Here is a 19,975-nt window from a genome sequence, read left to right on the forward strand (position 1 = left end):
TTCTTAAGCTGGGATTCACTCAGATGACTGAAGCTTTTCATGAATGTAGGCAGACCTCTTTACGAATAGGATACACATAGTGACTTGGTACAGCTTACTAATGTTCACATGCGTTTATTGTTTGGTTAGATTACTACGTAGTGCTGTCTTCTCCTCTCAGAAGGACCCTCCGATAATTCACTGCATTTTCTTGTCTCAGTTACCAATAGGAAGTGGTACTGGACCGGTTCTGAGTCCCGCACAGCCTTGTGGCATTTCCTCTAGGACTGACACTCTATTTTCTCTCCTTCCCACTCTCCCTGTCACTGTGCCGACAGGCGATGTCCAGTGCAGAGCTCGGAGGGTTGCTATTGGAGGGGAACAGTGGTCACGTGCCACGGTGATATGTGGGCATAGAGGGTGTGTCCGACGGCTGGACGACAGGCCAGGCGGCCGGGCCGGGGCGGGGCTTGGCCGGGCTGGGCTGGGCTGGGCTGGGCTGGGATATGATGGAGGGGGGATGGGGTAATGCTGAGGTGGGGGGGGGGGGTGTGTGCTTTCGTTTCTTTTTATTAGCCCTGATTGGAGCCTCATCAGCCCTGCCATTTCTGATTAATGGTGGGAGAGAACGGCACTGTGAATGGGAGCCAGAGGAGGGCTTCTGGGTGGTCCTGCGCTCAAGCCTCCTGCACGTGTGTGCTCGTGGAGGAGAGAACATGCGAGGAGGATGGAGGGAGGCGGCAGGAGCGAGGGAAAGAGGGACAGAGAGGCAGGGAGTGGATGAAAGCGCGGGATGCTGTAGCTGTCTCCTGTAGCTTGGCTCTATATCGGCCCATCTCCCTGCAGTGCTGTAGTCAGCGCTAATCAAATTTTATGGGCGAGAGATGAATGGGAGCGCTTCGCCGGGAGCCTGATCGATTTTAGGGCCAGATACGCTTCTGCATCCTGTGCCAACAGGATATTTGCTGCTGTGGCAAAAAAGAGAAAGAGCAGCAACACACACACACACACACACACGCGCGCACGCACACACACACTACAGGTGGCAAAAGAGAAACATTTACACTATTAGCGTCAGAGCGGCTTTGTTGATGCCACCCCCACAGTCTGGAGCCACCCACAGCCAGCCGTTCACGCCCTCTCCCTAATCTCTCTGCTATCATTCCAATTTCCGTTTAAAATGAGGACTAGTGTGAATTTAATCTACTTCAGTAGGAGGAGGTGGAGAAACTGGGTTGCGAGATGGTGTTTATTTGAGGCATGCGTGTGCATGCACACGCATGTGCGCGTATGTGTATGTGTGTGAACGCACGCACTCGTATGTGTTTGTGTGTGTGTGTGTGTGTGTGTGTGTGTGAACGTGCTGGTACATTGTGCCTCTGTTGTGATGTGCTCCTGATTGGCCAGCGTTCGATGGGAAAATAAAAACACAAATAGCAGGAATAATGGAACGGGCACATGAACGTGTGCGTGTGTATGTGGATGGCTGTGCACTATAGAGATATCAGGGTTGGCACAGCGGACTCGGCTGGAGAGTTTTATCCTCCTAAGCCTGCCAACTCCCAACTCTCTGCCGGGAACAGGGGAATAGGAAACAGTAAAAGCCCGTGATATTGGAAGTGAGATGACCATTTTGAAGGGATGTAAGCTGGTGAAACAGATTTGGTCGGCCTCAATCAGCTTAGCAGCTTTGTGGAAATTGGCTGCGGCATAACGTTTTTATGATGGATGGATGTCCCCCCCCCCGCCTCCACCCACCCCGGCCCTCCCCACCTCCTTCATCCCAGATAGCTGACTACCTCCGTGCTCTCCTTCAGATCGGCGGGTGGGGGAGCTTGCGGGTTAATTACACTGTCACCGGTTGGAGGTAGGGTTGAGGCTGCCGTCGCATGCTGCCTTTGCATGTGCCAGCAGAGCCTTTGTGTGCTTAATGAGCCATGAGATTCACAGCCCCCTGTGCTGGGATGAAGGTTGGGGCGGGGCACACAGAGTTTCACCGACACCTGTGCTGGGATGAAGGTTGGGGCGGGGCACACAGAGTTTCACCGACACCTGTGCTGGGATGAAGGTTGGGGCGGGGCACACAGAGTTTCACCGACACCTGTGCTGGGATGAAGGTTGGGGCGGGGCACACAGAGTTTCACCGACACCTGTGCTGGGATGAAGGTTGGGGCGGGGCACACAGAGTTTCACCGACACCTGTGCTGGGATGAAGGTTGGGGCGGGGCACACAGAGTTTCACCGACACCTGTGCTGGGATTACGATAGTGAGGGGGGAGTTTCACTGCTCTGTTTAATGAAGCAGAGGTTTTCATCAGATTTTCTGTGCAGATGGATAGTTAAAAGGCTTTTCTTCATTTTGTTTATGTTACTTGTACCTGGGATATTCATCACACTTGTTGTCTTGGTTGGATCCTTTGTGGTTTAAGAGTCACAGCTCACTGTTGTGACTTCAGTGCCTACATGGTAACCTCCATGTGTATTTGTGCACACAAACCATAATACAGTCTTCCATCGCCATGGTATTCTTCTGTCTTCTTCTATGGTATGTTGTCCAGCTGTGTGCGTGTGTGTGTGTGTGTGTGTGTGTTTGTGTGCGTGTGCATCGGGGAGACAGAGAGACAGGGAGGGACAGTGGGAGAGAGAGAGAGAGAGAGAGAGAGAGAGAGAGAGGTGTTATCACTCCCGTATCAGCGGGGAGTCTTATTTAAGGCTGTAAAATGTCTGCCTTTTGCTGCGGCTCTTCGGGGGCGGGGGAGTGCAGTCTCGGCTGGCTGTGCAGAGAAGCTCCCCACTGAAATGCCCACACGCCCAAGATGGAGGACAAATGTAAAGTTAGGGATATCGGAGGTCGCACATACCCCCTAAGTGCAATAATCCTGTTTCAAAGGACAGTCAGAAGCCTATTTTCTCTGAGTAATTTATCTGCAGAACACGTTGCACACTAACCGCTATCGGGAACATCGCTGATGTGAGCATCAAATGTACAGTGCTTGTTTTTCATATTGTGACAATGTGAACAGCAGTGATAGTGGCTCACTTAGATCACATGCAGTGATGGTAATGGATTATGTCGAAATTGATTTAGATTTTTGATGATAGCCCTAATTAAAGTCTTTAAAGTCTCTTTGAGCCACTCTCTGCGTGAAAAGTCAAAGGCTCCTGTTAGCTGGTGCAGGGGAGTGCAGCACATGGGCTTGGTGTGGTGTTGCTGTATAATGTTAGGAGGAGAGATGCACAGAGGAAAGTCCCTGACCCGTCCATGAGCACCGTAATGGATGAGGTGCATATTGATTTTTCTGCTGGGGTCGGATGGAGTGTGTGTGTGTGTGTGTGTGTGTGTGTGTGTGTGTGTGTGTGTGAGTGAAAGAGTGAAAAGCAGGGAGAATTGAGGTGTATTGAACTTTGTGTATGTGTGTGTGTGTGTGTGTGTGTGTGTGGCTGAGTGAGTAAGAGAGTAAGTGAGAGCATAAGTGTGTGTGTGTGAAAGAGAGAGAGAGAGAGAGAGAGAGAGAGATAGTTCCAGGAATGGGTGTGCCTGGCTTGCTCTTGGCTCTGTGTTCTGGGAAGGATGCTGGAGATTGTGCTGTGTAATATCAGGCCAGCCTCTGCGCCTGCCTCTCCAAAGCTGCATAATGGCCTTTTATCAGCGTGGGCAGAGTGAGACACACACACACACACACACACACACACACACACACACACACACACATACACATACGCGCATATATAAAACGTCCAGTAGCCTCCAGAGGCTGGGCAGAGGCATCAGCAGGGCGTGGCTGGCCGTGTGCGCTGCTCTCTGCATGAAGCTGTAGACAGATAGACAGATCAGTCTGATCTGATGGTGGGGGGTGCTCCTTTTGACACTGATACATACACACACACACACACACACACACACACACACACACACACACACGCAAACACACACATCCATGTTCATCTACAAACTACTCTGTTCATCAGTAAATAATTGAGTAAAATAAATGAAACTAAGCGACTAACAACCAAAATCCCCCTCTCATTTCCCCTTCTCTTTGTTCTTTTTTCCCTCGTGGATCCTGCATGGTTTGGGTGGCTGGTGTTTTACACCTGCACTGTGCCTGTGTGTACGCTCAGCTTGGGGAGGGAAGGAGGGAGGGAGGGAGGGGGTGAGAGAGAGAGAGAGAGAGAGAGAGAGAGAGAGAGAGAGAGAGAGAGAGAGAGAGAGAGAGAGATTGCGCTTTTAGTCTCTCCCCCTGCCGCCATGTTACGGGGGGGCGTTTGCAGCTGGTGGAGAACAGAGCAGATGTGTTGGAAGTGGCGCGGCTGGGGTTCAGGGCCTGGCGAGGCCGATTGGGGATTATACCTGTAATTTCATTGGAAGAGCTGGTGAGTCATAGCCCTGTGTGCTGATGGTCAGTCTGCCCAGGCCTGCCTTCACATGCTCACAACACTATCACCTGTGAAAATGCCTTCGTGTTGTTAGGTGTCCTGTTTGCTGTGCGTCCCGTAATACCGCCGTTCCCATGCAGATGCTTAATGGTCGCTGGCGTGCTTCAGCACTGCCACTACTGCAATGGCGTCCTGTTCCTGTGCATTCCCTGGAAGATGGGCGCCGATAATGCCACGTGATCCGCCCCCGTTAAGGCAGCCAAGGCCCAGCTTTTGTTTACGATCGAGGCGAGCCCGTGCCAACGTGCCCAGTGCCCGAGCCCGAGCCCCATGCTTTGCTGAGACGGAGCAGATTGCATACGGCGGGCGCATTTACACAGCTGCTGAAGGGAGGACTAACTGAGCTAATGCAGTGGGCTGTGGCCCACCTGTTCCAGGATAGACACATCACCTTATTTCACAGACCCCTGCTACAGAGGCTTGGAGGCCCACAGCTACAGATGCGTGGGGCGCATCTGGTTCCCACGTGTAGATAGGGTGTGGGTGCGGGCCATATGGGCCCTGTGGCAAGCACCCCTGGGTAGGGAGCATTTGCACGCTCCCCCTGCCACACCAAAGTCCCAGATTTCATGGCAGTATCTTGCCTTGGGTTTTGGTCTATAGGAGCCATTCTGATTGGTTGAATGTAGGTATGCGGGGCTCAAAGTCAAGAGAGGATTTTACTGTGCAAGGCCAGACATAAAAATGCAAATGAAGTCTGGGCCTGAATTAATTCGGTGGCTGTAGGTATCGTATTCCTGGGCTCTTGGTAGCCTATAAGAGGAGGGCTCAGTGACTGATCTCCATGCTCTTCCTCCCTGCCCTAACCCATCGTTTGCCAGACATGACATGTACGTGGCGAGGCACAGTGTGTGTGTTACTTTAGCATGCTCTGCCTTGATGCCTCCTTTATTCCTGTATGGGTGCTCAGCTTAATCGCTCACACACACCCCTCCCCTGCTCGCCACTGTCTGGTTATTTGCAGTAATTACTGCCTAAATTGTTCATGTTGTATCTGTGTTTAGTTCCAGCAGGCTGAGCGACTGGTGGCCGGGACGGGAAAGCATGGCGTTCACACGGAGCTGCCACCTGACGCACACGTGCGTGCCCGTCGCCTGGTAACCACCCTGAATCCCCTCACAGGGCCGCGTGGAAATAAAGAAAGCCAAGCAAGGGCCTCGGCTGCAGGTGCCGAGTTCAAAGGGCACCACACCCTGGTCCCCGCTAGCCCAGAGCTACACGCGGCCACCGGGACCACTGCACACGTGTGAGACCCCCCCCCCCCCCCCCGTGCGGGGCCTCTGTGACGCTCAATTCGGCAGTCATGGGGAGTTTCAAACCAACTTTGTTAGCCTGCTCTTAAATCGCCCACGGCCGTTTCCTGAGCAGAGAGGATTGGAATGTGGTTCAAAAATACCACGGCTGCAGAACGAGCCGTGTTTATCTAGATGGTCTGCCGGTGGAGGAGCACCACGGCCTTCCGGGGGCTGGGAGCCATCACTCCACATTAGCTGGCCCTGCTCTTCTTCCTTATTGAAACTTATGAAAAGACACAAATTACAAAGCGCCGACATGTTGTGCTCCTGCAAGCCTGTCATAATGCGCTGATTGTAGATATTATGGATAAAGCCCGTGCACTCGGCCGTCTGCGTGTCGGACACGCACACCAGACCGCACACACATTTGCATTCTCATTCCGTTCAGCAGCTTCCACTTATTACTCCAAAATTGTTTTTGAATCTTCCAATTCGGCGTGTGCGAGGCTGTATTGAATGCCATTTGGTATATATCATTTGATGTGGGGGCAGCACAGAAAAGTGCTGTCAATCTGCGTTCATGGCTAATGTGGTTAAGTAGAGCCAATATGGCTGTTTTCACCAGGCACTGTTGAGGCCTGGCCGTGAGAGGAACGCACCAACACAGATTTGCCACGGCTGTCATAACAGTTTCCTCACTGCTAGAAAAAACATTTAAATATTCAAATATCCCATTATTCCTTCTCAGCTACATTGCATTATATGAAGAACTACACAACAGTGCTCTTACCAGAAAGAACAAGTCCAATGTGACAGTTTTTTCTTTCTTTCATTTTTGAACACCACCTCTGTGACTCTGGGGTCACTGTGTGTGAATAGTTGACATTTTGTAATTTTCTTTCCTGCATTTGCATAATTATCAACAGTTCACAAAGTTTATTAATTAAATCAATGAACTGGAATCAACCAGTCAAAGACAAATGAGGAACGTAATTTGCTGATTATGGTCCTGATTCCTCTGATTGGATTTCTGACTTTGAAGTCATACTCAGCCCTGTGTTCTGCTCCTCATTTAGGCTTCACGCCATGCACAGGTCCTTCATGGACATCTTAGATGATGTATCAGCTACACGGGCCAAAATGGGATGTTTGTTTGGGTTGGAGGCAAAGTATCCCAAGCACTTGTTGTAGTTGCTTGATTTGTTTGTGTGGGTTGTTGGAAGGTGGTAGCCCTCTAGCGGAAGGTTTGCCCATGGACGTGCTGGCCTATGATGTACTGGTGCCCAGCAGGTGAGCTGGGATACACCACACACACACACACACACACACACACACGCAAGCTCACACCCTGACACAAGCGCACCCAGGGAGAGAACAAGTGAGCGAGAGAGCAAAGATGGCCATTTGTGACGGAGGTTGGTCCAGGCCGGATGTTATCTCCCAGCAGCACCTGGGGATTGTCGGCGTGGAAACGGCATGGATTCATAAATCAGAGCTGGGTCCTGACAGTGTGTGTTCTGGCTGTCATGGCTGCAGGTAAGGCGAGGGAGGCAGGATGTCAATGAAACAAAGCAGCACTTACTCATGGGCTGGGGGTGGGGGGGGGCACCAGGGGCTCTGAGTGGCCTCTGTGGGCCTCCAGGGACCCCCAGTTCCTGCTGCAGCCACTGGCGTTTCTTCAGCTGTCTTCCCGCCATGAATTTTTCACGCGGCTTGCTCCCTTACCTGCACACCAACTGGCTTTTAACGCTGCATGCACACATTAAACTTACACCTGCGCTCAATTCAAATTACGCTGTTTGTCAGATTCATAGGCGGTGGCAGAACCTATATAAAGACGTTATTAAACCTGTAAAAGATTAAACATTACCACATATGGAAATGCACAGTGCTTTACTGTACATCACCCATCATCTTAACTGTGTTGTTCTTTGAAATTTATGCTAAAAGTAAATCCAACAGGCGCACACTCCATCCGCTGTGTTACTACACTCTTGCCTGGTCTTCTCACAGGGTTCGGCTTTGCTGTGATGATGGCTGATATAATAATGGAAACAAAAACGTGTCTAGTAGCTTACGGAGGCGAAGCGGGTTGAGAGGTATGGAGAAGTGATACTTACAGCACCACCAGAGCACCACCACACAGCACCACCCAAACCTGAAGCAACACTGACACGTGGAGCTCAGACAGATTAATTTAGGGCTTTTCTAGACATTATTAGACATGCATAGATGAAACAGAGTTAAGGATTGTCATCACTCTGTCAATACCATAATTACCATATGGTTATTAAACATGTAATGTACAGTGAGATTTGGTGTTGGCTCTTGCTCTGAAATGAATTTCACTCCTCTAAATGGAGCTGCGAAGGAACTTTTTCAAGAGCGTAAGTTGCCTAATGTGGTTGCCCGATTGAATGCGCTTTAATAAGATTGTAAGCGTTTAATTGCCATGTACAGTGAAGTCAGACCATCCTCGGAGATGCTTCTGCTCTCCTGCCTCTCTCTGAGGTGGCCCGGGCTTTGGAAGGAGAGCGCGAGACTGTTTGCTGTCAGTAAACAGCTGGTGTTTTTCTTATGGCTGTAGAAGCTTTGTGCTCTTTGGGGAGGAAGTAAACGCAGCTCTCCTCGCAAACCCCTCAACTGAATCCAAAACTTCTCAACTATCACCTGACTCAGGAACCACTCAAATGAGGCGAAATGTGGAGCTGGCTATGGTCGGACAGGTTAGTTAGAAAAGATATAGGCGTACTTGTTGCACCGACAGAGTCCTGTTACCGGTAATATGTCACTGAAAACATTATCCCTGAGAAAAGGCGTGAATGGTGTTGAGGCCATCCTCAGTGTTGGGTCCCACGGGGGGCCTTTCGGTCTTCCACGCTCGCTCAGAGGCTCACAGTGGCCAGGTCCTCTCTTATGTACTCACGGCGGGAAACGAGCGCTGTCAGGAGAGCAGGCGGGGATTTGATCGACAAACTGGTGTGCGCCACGTGCTTTGGGCTGATGGTGTGCCAGATGTAACCTGGTTTATGTCGCACCTGGAGGACTCTGATTAAGACCTCATTACTCCACGCAGCTCCGAATTAAAACACAGGTTTCGCAGAGTGTCCGCCCGGACGTGCTGGAACCCGACCGAGACATGGAGCGCGAATCACACCCTGCGATCACCATCTCGTTATGCCGCCGCCACAGAAGATGTCCGATTTGGCGCCCGTGCGTCTCCTGAAGCAAGTCTCTCATCCTGGAATTGCCTTTTCCATTTGGCATGACACCAGGCTTCGTCAGATTTCACGCAACTGCTGCAACAAAGGATGCTTGGAATCTCCACAGTATATCGCTGACACGAGATGCACATCGGAATGTCGGCGAATATCTCTTCATTCCTGCTGTTATGATGGAAGGGTGTCACCTGATTTAATAAATGATTAGCATTACACTAATTAAACGGTGACAAAAAAACATCTATTATCTTTGCTTTGGAGATTAGCTGCCTAGACTCTTAAATGTAATGAAGGAAATGCTTAAAGGAATTCTCCTGCACTTTCTTGACGGGGGATTGTGCTTGTACACCACACTGACGTAAATATCATTAATTAAATTCCCTCAGAAATCCGCCTAGCTTCGTTATAGCCATGTTAAAACATGACAGGCTTTCAATGTTGTCAAACTGCTGGTCTCGAGAGAGTGCCTCTGTTTGAAGCCAGTGTTGAATAAATGTTTTTGCTTAGTTGGAGAGGCAGAAATGGGTGGTGAGGGGAGCCCAGTTGGGGGGGGGGTCATGAAAGACGTGCGGAGGAAAAGTTTGGGAGTGTAATGAGAAAGCAGGATGTGGGTTTAGCTATGTGAATCAGCACAGGGAGAGCAGGCTATTAACACACACGGAGTGGTGGCTGAATGCGCTGCCTGTGACAAATGTGTAATTAACAATGATTTTATACCCTCTGTATTCACACATTCACACAGAGGGACTCAATGAACTTCTCCGCTGCTTGGGACTTTGATGGGATCTGCTTTTATTTTGTGTGTTTTTTTTAAAACCACGACAATGCTGTTTCCCCCTTTGCTAACGGAAACTTGCGCGCTCTAGCTGGCTTTTGTGATGTTTTATGACCCGGGCTGTGTTAGTCTGCTGGGAGGCTGTCCTCAGCTCCACTCAGGTTTTCAGAAGGCTCATCTCCTCAGTGAAATAACGCTTCCCTTCTGGGTTGTGGTGGAGGATTAGCGTTGGCTAGCACCTGTCACTCCTGAGCGGCTCTGATCGTAACCGCTTGTTCTAATGAAGTGATTTAGCAGATGTGGTGGGCACGCAGCGTGTGGGGTGGCAATGAGTGTACACACAGGGCCTGTCTGGGCAGGGCAGAAGTGAGGGGGCACATGGCCTGTCTGGGCAGGGCAGAAGTGAGGGGGCACACAGGGCCTGTCTGGGCAGGGCAGAAGTGAGGGGGCACACAGGGCCTGTCTGGGCAGGGCAGAAGTGAGGGGGCACACAGAGCCTGTCTGGGCAGGGCAGAAGTGAGGGGGCACACAGGGCCTGTCTGGGCAGGGCAGAAGTGAGGGGGCACACAGGGCCTGTCTGGGCAGGGCAGAAGTGAGGGGGCACACAGGGCCTGTCTGGGCAGGGCAGAAGTGAGGGGGCACACAGGGCCTGTCTGGGCAGGGCAGAAGTGAGGGGGCACACAGGGCCTGTCTGGGCAGGGCAGAAGTGAGGGGGCACACAGGGCAGGCCAAAGTTTCGATTCTCAACCCAGTCATACATCCATCTTCAGCACAAGCAGTGGATACAGGAATTGAGTCACTGAATAAACAACAATATGACATTTTTGTTACTTTTTTTTTTTTTCATAAAACATACTCAGACTGTAATTTATTGTACAATATAAGCAGCAGGGAATATGCATTATGAATGACCCAGGCATCTGTGAGCAGTGCAAGTTATGATGGATATGACTCTTTATGCATATGTATTTGCATAAGCTCCTCAGTGTAAGGATATGAGTCAACATGTGTAGTTTTTGTAGATGGAAAATGTAAATGGTCTCCTTTCTTGCTTATAGTATCTGATCAGAGCTAATAAGTGGTGTATAACTATTATATATAACAGAATGGGATGCCTGTAGGTCCTGTAGCCAAGCCATTGAAGAAGGAACTCTTAATAAAGAAAAGTCATTTAAATCTAAGCTTTAAAAAAATGAGGATGGAAAAGTTTACCGAACTCCACCGAACGTTCAGTACACCTGGTCCAGGCAGTGTTGCTGCCATGGACGCGACTGTTAAATGAATTTTATGGATTGGTAACTGTGGGTCACCTTGTTATAAGGAGATTGAAATTCTTTGTGGGTGTGTGTGTTCAGGGGGTTGAGCTGTAAACTGTATTAACCTGAGCAGACATGCCTGTGGGGCACACAGTGTAGTGTTTCATTCAAAAATACAGGTCTGGTTGGGCGGGGGGGCAGTCTTGCACAGCCACCTTTAAATGCCTTATTTATTGTTTCCGAGCTTTTCCTCACCCACTGCTGGAATTAGTCTTGCTGGAGCGCGTTGGTGTATGACTGCTCACAACTCTACATCTTTTCATGACATTCAGTGGCCAAGAACAGTAGAGGGTAGGGTATGGTTTCAAGCTCTGAAGCTCTGCTCAGGTTTGCTGCACCTTGTGGGACAGTTTTAGATGAAAACAAAAATAAAACCACGTGTGTAATCACGCTACCCACAATCTACAATATGTATTACTGTTATTAAAGTCTGAGGTCATTCTGGGGCAGCTGTGCCAGGGTGTAGCTATTCCTAACCTAGACTTAAATCAAAAGTTTTGTAGTGCGAATATTGTTAGTACCACTATGCTTTGGCAGTAGTACTACAGCCAGACCTTGAAAACTGCAATATTGTTGCTGGGATGCTGTGACTTTGTTTTGATGGTGAACCTCATGGCTATCTGGAATGTATCGGTATCAAAAAAGTTTCAGGAAAGCATGAATCCCGAGGCTCACCCCTGCTCCTATTCTTTCAGCAATAGGCTATTAAACCCAAGCCCAGTTTTGATGGGCCTATTTCTCCTCTCAGTTTCCTGCTTCTAAATCCAAGCATGCTCCATATTCTCTTTTAGTTTCTCTCCTCTGTTTTCCCCTCTCCTTCTCTCCCTCTTTCCCTCTCTCTCTCTCTCTCTCTCTCTCTCTCTCTCTCTAGTGAATACCATTGCTCAGGCAGTGAGGTGTTGCAGGCACTTTGTTGCTGACCGTGGTGCTGAAAGCCCTCCCGCTTTCACATTGCCTGAGTGTTCATTTCATGGTCCATATAACGTGCTCGCCATTTGTCAGCTGGCCGTTAGCATGGCTGCTTATTTCTTTAACCCCTTCCCTTTCGAGCCATAACAAATCAAACACACATTGGTTTCAGCTCACAGCAGACAGCCACCTGCCACTGTTTCTGTTTTCTTACAAAGCCATACACACCTGTGAGTAATATGTGAAGTGTGGAGAGTTTTACTGGACTGCTTTCAGCAAGTACACCATAAAACCACAAATTAGAATTTTACTCTAACAGAGTTCAATTTAATTCAAACTCTTATGTAGGAGTTAATTTCACTTGGTTGCTTTTATGTAATTTCTGCATTGGGCTGATGTGCGAAGTGGAATAAATATAGCTTAAACAATGCCTTTCTCAAAATGCACAATATTTTATTTTGAAGCTTGCTCTTTTAAATATTGTGGGAAGAACAAAGCCACTATACTGTATTTTACAGACTTAGCAAAGCTACAATGGTGCAGGTGTATTAAGAGACCTACACACTGGCCTTCTGCAGGTTGGATTGGAGTGTTGTTCTGACCTTTGACAAAAGGCTGACCAGGCCTTTCTTTAAAGTGCAAAACAATAACACACACAACCCCACACTCATTCCCATCCTCTCTAATAAACCATGTGCTTTGTATGGTGTCCTGCCTTTCCAACGTCTATATTGTCCTTCATGCCATGCTGAATTTGTGAGCAGGAGTGCCAAACACTAAGTAAATGTGTTTTTCATTCTGCCCACCTCTTCCCCTCCCATCCCTTGTCTCAAGATCCCCTGCCGGTCTTACATACACACATACACACACACAAACACACACACGCACACACACACACACACACACACACACACACACACTGCCCATCGCTCCTCTGAGGACTCTCTGCCTGTCTTTCTGCAATCTCTTCCTTCTGCATGCCTGTTGTTGTCTCCTTCACACTCTGTTGTTTCTGGCAGGTCTTGATAGCAAGACACACATGCGTGCGCGCACACACACACACACACACACACACACACACACACACACACACACACACACACGCACACACACCTACCTTTTCTCAGTCCTGAAAGCATAGCAAGCTGTATAAAGCTTAACGATCTCACTATAACAGTGGAAACAAGCCACAGTATAAACTCGTATTGTTTTGAGAAAGTGCTGCAGTAATTAATAGTTATGACACAGGAGTTTTCCCCTGGCACTTTTGAACTGCAGCTCTGGAGGAAAACACAAAAGTGAGGGAGAGAGAATAATATTTGAAAAGACGCAACTCAGGAGAACATTTGTTATCAGCTATTAGATGGAATGCAGCATTTAATTTTCTGACTGCCCCCAGTTGCTTTTTCATGGAAATAAAGATTGAGAAGGAGTTTGAAGCAACACACGCACGCAAGCGTGCACGCATACACATACACACACACACACACACATTCACATACACTCACATGCACGTAACCTGCATTATTACCCAGTGAGAACTGCAAAATAAGGAGTTCATTAGGTATGAGAAACAGTTTCTCTTCTGGTTCTCCTCCATTGCTTTTGGGGGCCGTCGGAACAGAACGTCTCTGGCGAATAAGGTAAGGAGTCTTCTCCCCTAGAAGTGCTATTATCCAGATGGTGCCATTAACAATTACACCGCTACATTTTCCTTTTTATAATTGACTCCATAGGCTATTAGGCAGGTTGGCATCAGGTTGGGCTCGCGTGAATCTTGTCCAGATGTTATGAAGCAGACAGGGGTGAGTGGAGGGAGCGCGAGAGAGCGGGAGGTGAGGGAGGGGGAGCTGTTATGAGCGGGCGCGCTGAGGGCCTGGGTGCTGTGCAGATGGACGCTGGAGGTGCGCGGGGGAAAGAAGTCAGACTCAATTAAATCAACGTCTCTATTACCCCCCCACCCCCCCGAGCTTCCCAAGCATGAATATTTCTGCACCTACCGTCCACGTGATGTTGTTCACTCGCCGCCCCATGCTTTCAGATTTGTTTTTTTATTTATTATTGATTTGTTTGTTTATTAAGACCTGTCAGCCAGAGGTGAGATAAGGTCCATGTTTCAAAGAAAGAATAAATAGCTGCTTCTGGTCTTCTGCTTCACGCGGGTCACTTCCGGCCACCGCGTTGGCTGTCACGTGTGTGCTGAGGCTATATCTGTGGAGTCAAAGAGACTCGGTTGCAGTTTGAAGGGCAAACGATGGCCAGCCGCTTCCTGGCTGCCGTTCTGCCACTGTGTTCCCAGAAGTCCTTGTCCTTGCTAAAAGGTTCAGCTTTCTCTTGTCTTCAGTATCCCTCAGATCAGAATTAGAATCTCTTTATAACCCAAAGTGAACAAAAACGGTATGGATTATTCAATAGCCTGCCGGCTGGCCAGAGGCCGAGAGCTAGTCTGCCGTGTCCATTCGTTATTAGTAAACAGATCAATGGCTCAGACGGAGGCACGGCCAGGCCAGGGCGGGCCCTCCGGGGCCGCGCTTGCTCGTGCTCTTTCTCCCTGGAGCGAAAAATCATCATCTGGCAACCGATGACCCCCTTGGCCACCGGTTTACCTTGCGGTGAGATCTGCTGGGGAAGGGGAGAGATGTTTTGGCTGCACGGCTGCTTCGGCGTGCCATCTCCAGAGTTACCGTCAGATTAATGCTGGACTTGCCTTAAATCAATACGCGTGAGGGAGCGCTGGTGGGCTGGGAACACCGATCTGTTTGAAACAACGTACATGATATTTGGCTCAGAGTCATGCTTTATGCTTTCATCTTATTGGTAGGACACCAGCTTTTCAGGCATGGTTGTAATTGCCATGGGAAAATAGTACTACTTTATTGGAAATAAAGTCCTGATATACTGATATACTTAAAAAAATGGCCTATTTGCCTGAATTACCTAAAATACATGACTCTGTGTATGTTTATGTTGGACTGGGTTCGGTAGTGAGATACTCCAAACCGTCTCTTTTTACTTTGCGAGTGCATAACTTACAGAAAGTACTTTGGATTAAGATGTGAGAAATATGATGCAATCAAAATTAAAACTGCCGGCAAGCAAACAACTCGGATTTAAGTCCAGCTCCCCGAGAAAGCTCCTTAGAGTCCCAAAGACTGCAGCCCGGTTGCGTCCCACCGTCGGCTCCTGGAAGTATGGGCTAATAAGAATGATGAACATGGCCGCAGCATTGAGTGTGGCTGGGTGCTGCCATGAGTGGAGGAGGTGTGGTGACGTGCACAATGGGGCGGGGAGGTCTCCGGCCTGACCACACACTTAAAAGCCCTTTTAATCGGGGGCGGAGCGGCTCAGGGCTGATGAATGGGGGTGGCGATAGCCACAGCTCTACCTGAACCCGAGTGATCACTTCAAGCCTGGTTCCATTTCCATCTCTTTAGTGTCTCTACTCTCACTGTCAGCCACTTCATCCAATGTGAGTTATTCTCCCGTTAAAATGTTAGAGCTGTGGGCGATTGTTAATTTTGCTATGGGACTAGCGCGGAGAGTGTCTATGCACAGTAGAGGCAGGGGGCATTCAGCAAGTGCACTCCAGTGAATGTAGCCGTAAGAACGGCTCACGGTAATGACAGACGGCATCATTTTCTGCCACACTGCTGTACAGCGACACAGTCGGAGTAGTTGATTCTGCATCAGGTTGAACAGGAATAAATTGCGACGCTGCGGCGTATTTGTGGCCTGCCAGTCCCTGTAGTGCTATTTTAGGGCAGGAACCGCTCGACTTGCCAGCCACAGCAAAGTTCAGCTCCAGCTTGTTAGCGCGGTTGATAAGGCGTTCCAGCGTGGGGGACTTTGGCTTCCATCATTACGCTCTCAGAGGATGGGACTGGGGGAGCCAGCACTCTCCAGCCCTAATCAACACGCTAATCAGCCAGGGCCTCCAGCACACTGCTGTCTCCACGAAATTGGCCAAAGTCAAGAGGGTCTTTCCTCGCAACGCTCTCCTTTCATGCATTCAGCGGCCACTCCAAATCAGAATCTAAAAGGAACTGGGATGGAGATGTTTATCACTCGGGAGAGCTCACCTCTCCTTTGGTGTGCTGCAACAGGCAGAGCTGAGCTAAGGACGTTCTGCGTCTGCAGGACCACGGACCAGTAGAAAACAGTGGAAGGCTGTTTGCTGGGGCTTTATTTACACACCACTGGCTGAGAGGCCCCTGCTCCTTCACGGGGCTGTAGTGCCTGGGCGATGCTACAGGAGAGCTCATACATGGCTGTCTGTAGCACTACAGCACCCTGGAACACAGACTAGGGACCATGACTTTAGCATCATCACCCAAAGCTGTTTCACTAGCTCCCCCACCTTCTAGCCATCAACCCGCCCCACCCCCTTTTTTTTGTTGTTGTTGATGGATTAGAAGTGTAGTGCTGCTCTGAGCATGCAGGGGGTGCTAATGTGGGCTATTTTTCACCCCTGAACCCTGCAGTGTGATGACTTTCTCACTTCTCATTAAGAGCTTGTTGAAATGCTGCCGCCCCATTACTCAATTTAGCGCACTGTCAGCGCTTGGCCTCTCTGCCTCAAGCCTGAGCTGCCTCTCTGGCTCAACCCAAAGCTGCCTCTTTGCCTCAACCGGAGCTGCCTCTCTGCCTCAACCCTGGGCATTCCAACCATGCACAGCAGAGCTCACAATCCGTGTGCATTCCCACCATCGCCACGCTGCTCGTGCTTAACCCCCATGACTGCACCCTGTCTCCAACCCCCTTCTCTGCTCCAGGCCCAGCCAAATGGAAATTGCAGTCTGCTCTCCCAATGTATTTGTTTTGCCTGACAGGCACTGCAAGAGTGCCTCACCCTCCCTGGATGGCATCTAATGCCGTGAACCCTTGTATGAACCTCTCATACAAGTTGCTTTTGTGGTTTATTAGTACGTTTTTCCATGTCGCTTGGTGCTTAAATCACACTGAACCTGTTATCTATAAAATCAAGATGCTGAGAAATATTTTAGACATCACATATTTTATACATTTTTATAGAAATGTTTAAGATTAAGTAGAGTTAGCTATGATCTAACTTCCTCAGATTTCATGAATTCCTGTGGCTACCTTTAAGTAGTGGTTAATGTCTGTTTTAAACAGACAGTAACCACTACATGTTCCATCTTGTTGAGTTATAATTTCTTTCTAATTATGTATTTTAACTCTTAGCAGTGGTAAGTAGGCTCTGTGTTAGAGTTTTATGGGCTGCATAACTGGAACATTCTGCCATTTGGAAGAGTGGGAGATGTGTAACTGTTTCTCACCCTGTTCTTTACAAGTTCTCTCATTTCTCAGGCGACCTTCTAGCTTCGCTCTGTTCCTGCTGACACTACTTCCTTCTATCTTTATCTTCTTTGTCTCTCTGTTTCCCCCATGCTTGCGCTCTCCTCCTCTAATCTCTTTCTCATTCCCCTGTTCCTGTTCAGAGTGTGTGCGTGTGTGTGTGTGTGTGTGTGTGTATGTGTGTGTGATTTATCAGTGACATTCAGTATGGTCCCACTGCACTCTCTCCTGCTAAGACAGGTAGGACTGCTGCTGGGATATATTTTAATTACAGATTTAGTCAGAAGTAATTAAGCTTTTATATCTAAGGGGACAGCTCAATACTCTCCACTGTTCTATACAACTTTAAATACAGTTAAACACACACATGCACACACAACCACGTACACATACAGCCTGTCTTACTCACTGTCTCCAATCATCCACACAGTTGTTTATTAAACACCTGCACGCACACACACACTCACATGCACACTTTCTCTCTCACAGGTTATGCACACACAGGTAAATATATAATTACATTAGGTCTAAATGAATAATTAAAAACTCTAAATATTACTCGCAAGATTTTAGTTTTAATTTGGTTGGGCATTTAACAATATTAGTTTTATTGGATGGACCAACCCTGTTGCTTCTTGGCATGAAAATATGAAAATCTTCAAACTTGTTATTATACGCTGAACCAGATTCTTTATTTTTTTTTATGATTCACATGAACTTTACATTGGCAAGAACAGAAGCTCTGCAAGCAGCACTGATATTTGACTACACAGAGGCGCGCACTGGAAACCCAGGCCGAGGTATTAGCTGCCATACGTTCCCTTAAACACATGGATGTTATTTGGCTGGGAGACATTCAGCCATTCATCATACCGACTCACAGGGCGTAGGGCAGAAAGGCTGGCTTGCCCTGCCGTGTGCGGCCGTGGACGGATCTCTCTGTGTTCGCGCGAGAGGAAGGCGACGGTGGCGAGTGGAGGCTCATCTTCTCGCATTCAGCCTTTAAACACATTGAGGAAAGAAGGGGATGTATAGGAGATTAGGTGCGAGTGGCCTTGTGTGAGTGAGTTTGTGAGAGGGAGCGAGACACACACACACACACACACACACACACACACACCGCACACACACAGATGGAATGACTTCTCTGGGATTACAGTGTGGTTGGGGGAGCAGAGAGGTGGTAATTGCATTTTAATTACAGTGTTGATGGTTTTGTGCTCTGCCAGATGGAAGCTTCTTTACAGATATGCGCAAAATAAATCAGCCGATTGCAGCAACTCTCCCGTTGCAGCCCTCTGACATTCTCTCTCATTCTCCCCCTGGGCCCCGTACCCCTGTATTCCCGCTGTCTTCCTGTTCACGTTCCTCTTTTCTTCTTATTTGACTTTTTCAGCTCGTAGCCCCCTCACCTCCTCCATCTTTGTCTCTGTTGCCTCCAAGTTCCCAGGAAATCCCTCCAACCACACTTGCCTCAAGGTCGAAGATAAACTCTCAAGGCACTGGCCATGTTCATGCCTTCACCAGTGTTCACCAGACAGTGCTTGTGCTTTCATCTTGCCTAGATAAAAAAAGGAAAATGTTTGTTGTATTTTGAGTTGAATTTACCCCATGGATATATTTGTAGACATAATGGATAATGTTTTATTTTTCTAAAAAATGCAGTCCATGGGAGCCAGCACGTGGTGGAGAAACTTGCAAGGTCCAGACACAGTTTGTGCTCTTACAGCAAATGCCCAGCAGATCTAATGAAAACATTCTGCATTTGAGCAGTATTTCAGAAGTGTTGCAGTGGACTACTTATTAATTTATGTCATTATTTGGCACGTAGTGGCTCTTTGCTTTGGCAGATTTTAATTTTTTTTTTCTTTTATTGCTTTCTTTATGCTTACTAATTTGTGTTCCATTATAAAAAGTCCCCCATTTATGGGAAGATTTCATTCAACAAAGTTTTGTTTTCTGCTAACAAAATTAGCTGTCGTGTCGCCCCTGCATGGCAGTGTGAAGTCGCGCTCGCAAGACAGCAGCTGACCGCCTCTCATCACCGAGCAGCGCTAGGAATCCGGCTGTAGGGGCCAGTCACAGGCCCAGGGGCTTTGGTTCAGACCCCAACTCCCCATCTCACAGGCTGGATCACCTGTGGCTACTTTCTGTTCTTAACTAACTGTCTGTGGGAGATAAGGTGTGCGCGATAAGCCGTCTGAGGGGGAGACACCCCCACCTCGACACAGAGCTGTGGCTAGAAGGGAAATGTGTCTATATATCACAAGCAAGCGCGGCTGCAGCGAAGCTGATAGCAACTTAATAGCTTTATGATACGAGGAGGGGAAAACGCCTGCCGTCTCACTTCTCTCTGGCTAATGTCTGTGCGGACGTCTTTGAGCGCCCACGCGCGCACACAGACACAGGAAGTCACCGGCCTCTCGTCTAGAGGCGTTTGTGTGTTTCCCCCGTTCTCTCTGGCAAAAAGAAAAGGTCAGTTCAATCTCAGCTCAAGCTTATCGCACTTTCCCGGGCGTTAACGAACAATTTCTAAACCGGCTAACTAATTCCCGCCTCACAATTAACGTTTGCAAATCACGTTGGAGCCAGAGATATGTGCATTCGTGTGTGGCAGCAGGTTTCCCGGACTTAATGGTGTTCGCATACAGGTCATTTTAATATATTCATAAATTACACCAGGGTTCATTTTAGTGTAGCCGCCAGCTACTGTGCGCACGGCCGTATTTTGAAGAATATTACAGTTGCTACACTTTCCTGGGTGTAAAAGCCGGCAGGGTAATTTGC

At 48.6% G+C, this 19,975-nt stretch overlaps 1 protein-coding gene across 7 annotated transcripts in view; it reads left to right on the forward strand.

The window, feature by feature from the left end:
- agbl4 (AGBL carboxypeptidase 4) overlaps nucleotides 1-19,975 on the forward strand; it is a 250,132-nt gene that overhangs the window by 21,124 nt on the left and 209,033 nt on the right. For 4 of the 7 annotated variants that reach the window (XM_081707269.1, XM_081707270.1, XM_081707272.1 and 1 more), the window contains exon 4: nucleotides 5,421-5,495. The exons of the other annotated variants lie outside the window; for them this stretch is intronic. In XM_081707269.1, coding sequence (XP_081563395.1) covers nucleotides 5,421-5,495 — 75 coding nt within the window. The remainder of the gene's footprint in view (nucleotides 1-5,420; nucleotides 5,496-19,975) is intronic. 7 annotated transcript variants of the gene reach the window in all.

Source organism: Electrophorus electricus, chromosome 25 (assembly GCF_041902795.1).
Source record: "Electrophorus electricus isolate QZ-2024a chromosome 25, ASM4190279v1, whole genome shotgun sequence".
NCBI classification, from domain to species: Eukaryota; Metazoa; Chordata; class Actinopteri; order Gymnotiformes; family Gymnotidae; genus Electrophorus; species Electrophorus electricus.